Source organism: Trichinella spiralis (assembly GCF_000181795.1).
Source record: "Trichinella spiralis strain ISS 195 chromosome Unknown Scfld3220, whole genome shotgun sequence".
Lineage (NCBI taxonomy): Eukaryota > Metazoa > Nematoda > Enoplea > Trichinellida > Trichinellidae > Trichinella > Trichinella spiralis.
This window is the reverse complement of record NW_003530159.1, coordinates 1-1,567: the sequence shown is the minus strand read 5'-3', so window position 1 is coordinate 1,567 and position 1,567 is coordinate 1. Positions and strand designations below refer to the sequence as shown.

General features: G+C 33.8%; 1 protein-coding gene across 1 annotated transcript; it reads left to right on the top strand.

The window, feature by feature from the left end:
* The first annotated feature begins 228 nt into the window (after nt 1–228).
* Nucleotides 229–566, top strand: Tsp_14946 (conserved hypothetical protein). Its single transcript, XM_003368038.1, has 2 exons — nt 229–282; nt 315–566. The coding sequence occupies exons 1-2, from the start codon at nt 229–231 to the stop codon at nt 564–566; spliced, it is 306 nt and encodes a 101-aa protein (XP_003368086.1).
* Nucleotides 567–1,567: the final 1,001 nt, after the last annotated feature.

Below are 1,567 nucleotides of genomic sequence, written 5' to 3'. Positions count from 1 at the left end.
TTGTAAAATGCTTCGTCAAGCAAATCACGTTAGCATTAGCATCAAGAAAAGTTAGGTGCAAACTCATCGATTTGCATGTCAGTTATCGATAGCACAAAGAATCATGATTTGAAACAAAAAGTAACATCGATATCTGTTCACTATCATAAGTCAAAAATTGCTATTTATTTATATGAATAACATTCGTTAAAGATGAAAAATATGAAACAATTACGCTAACTGCGCTACATGCTCAGTTTGTTCCATGGTTTGCTTGATGCAATGGATGAGCATTTTATTCAGGTTATAATATACTCTTGTTTTATGAATTTCAGAATTATTTTATTATCATTAAAGCGCCAAATTTCAAATATGCACCACAGCACCAGATATGTAAAAGATGGACAGCGACTTTCATGCAAGGCTTAGAAATCCATCTCCCACACCAATTCATTGCAATTATACCCTGTGGATACAGTGAATTTAGTTCCACCGTCATGGTATTACTGCAACTCACAGTACGATTCCAACACTTCGTATCGGTGCATTTCAGATTAATTGGAGAGGTAACAGATCACGCGTCTTAGGCTGTATCTCCACCAACAGTTAATGTAATTTTAAGATGCATAAGGGTAGCAGCTTGCCAACGTTAACACGTGAGCTACTATTTATTATTATATGTTTCTTTAGCAGCTAACCATTTACTAATAACATCCGGGAATTAGAGCAAACTGATCGTTTCATTGATATGCAATATTGGTTGTGGCGCCAATTATCCTTTCTTGATGCCAACAGACGGAAGTGGATTATTCACATTTTTCGTACAAATGCTGAGGATTTTTAAAGATGTCATTTCGACTGCCTTGTGAAATGAAGAAGCTTTAACAGTTTTTCTGTTTGGTGCAAGCATAGCGTCCTTTCCGTTGGCATCTTCAAAGAAATTTACATTTTTCTACCTGACTGTATTAATACTATTCAAAACGATGTCAACCAAACAGTTGTTCCTCTCATCAAATAAATTACTTGTTTACTTACAATTTCAAATGTTATGCGCATATGGTGCGTTTCCGTTTGTAGGAAATTGTTCACGTTTGTCGTAACGGATCAGTGGATTAAGGCGATTTTAGTATAAACGGAAAACAGACAATTGACAAATTATCCGCAGCTGCAGTTGTCAGCTAAAAGCAGATGTGGCAACTAATAAATGTTAGCATCGAAATACTTTTCTAATTTTAGCGTGCGTGACCGTTCTATACAATCATTCTGCTTGAAATCGATTTTTTTTCATCTTTACGAAGTTTTTTGACCAGTGTTTTTTGCGTTCTATTCTTGGCTTTATTTAAATATATAAATAAAAATGTGCAATTTTATTTATAAATAAAGAAACATTTGTTTATCTAGTTTTACGAATTGTGCAAAACTTTTTCTCAATTTCCAAAGAAAAGCGACCCTGGATTGACGAACACTGCAGTTGCAATACATGTATTTCAATGATAAGGAAATGTGGAACATTTATATTAAAAATCAGCGCTTATAAATTTACTGATCTACTGTATTTTAAAATTATCTTATTTAACAATAGAAAGCC

Coding starts and splice junctions, on each gene's coding strand:
- Tsp_14946 (XM_003368038.1), top strand. CDS start 229: ATGCTCAGTTTGTTCCATGGTTTGCTTGATGCAATGGATGAGCATTTT. Junction 283..314: donor TGGATGAGCATTTTATTCAG/GTTATAATATAC, acceptor TATGAATTTCAG/AATTATTTTATTATCATTAA.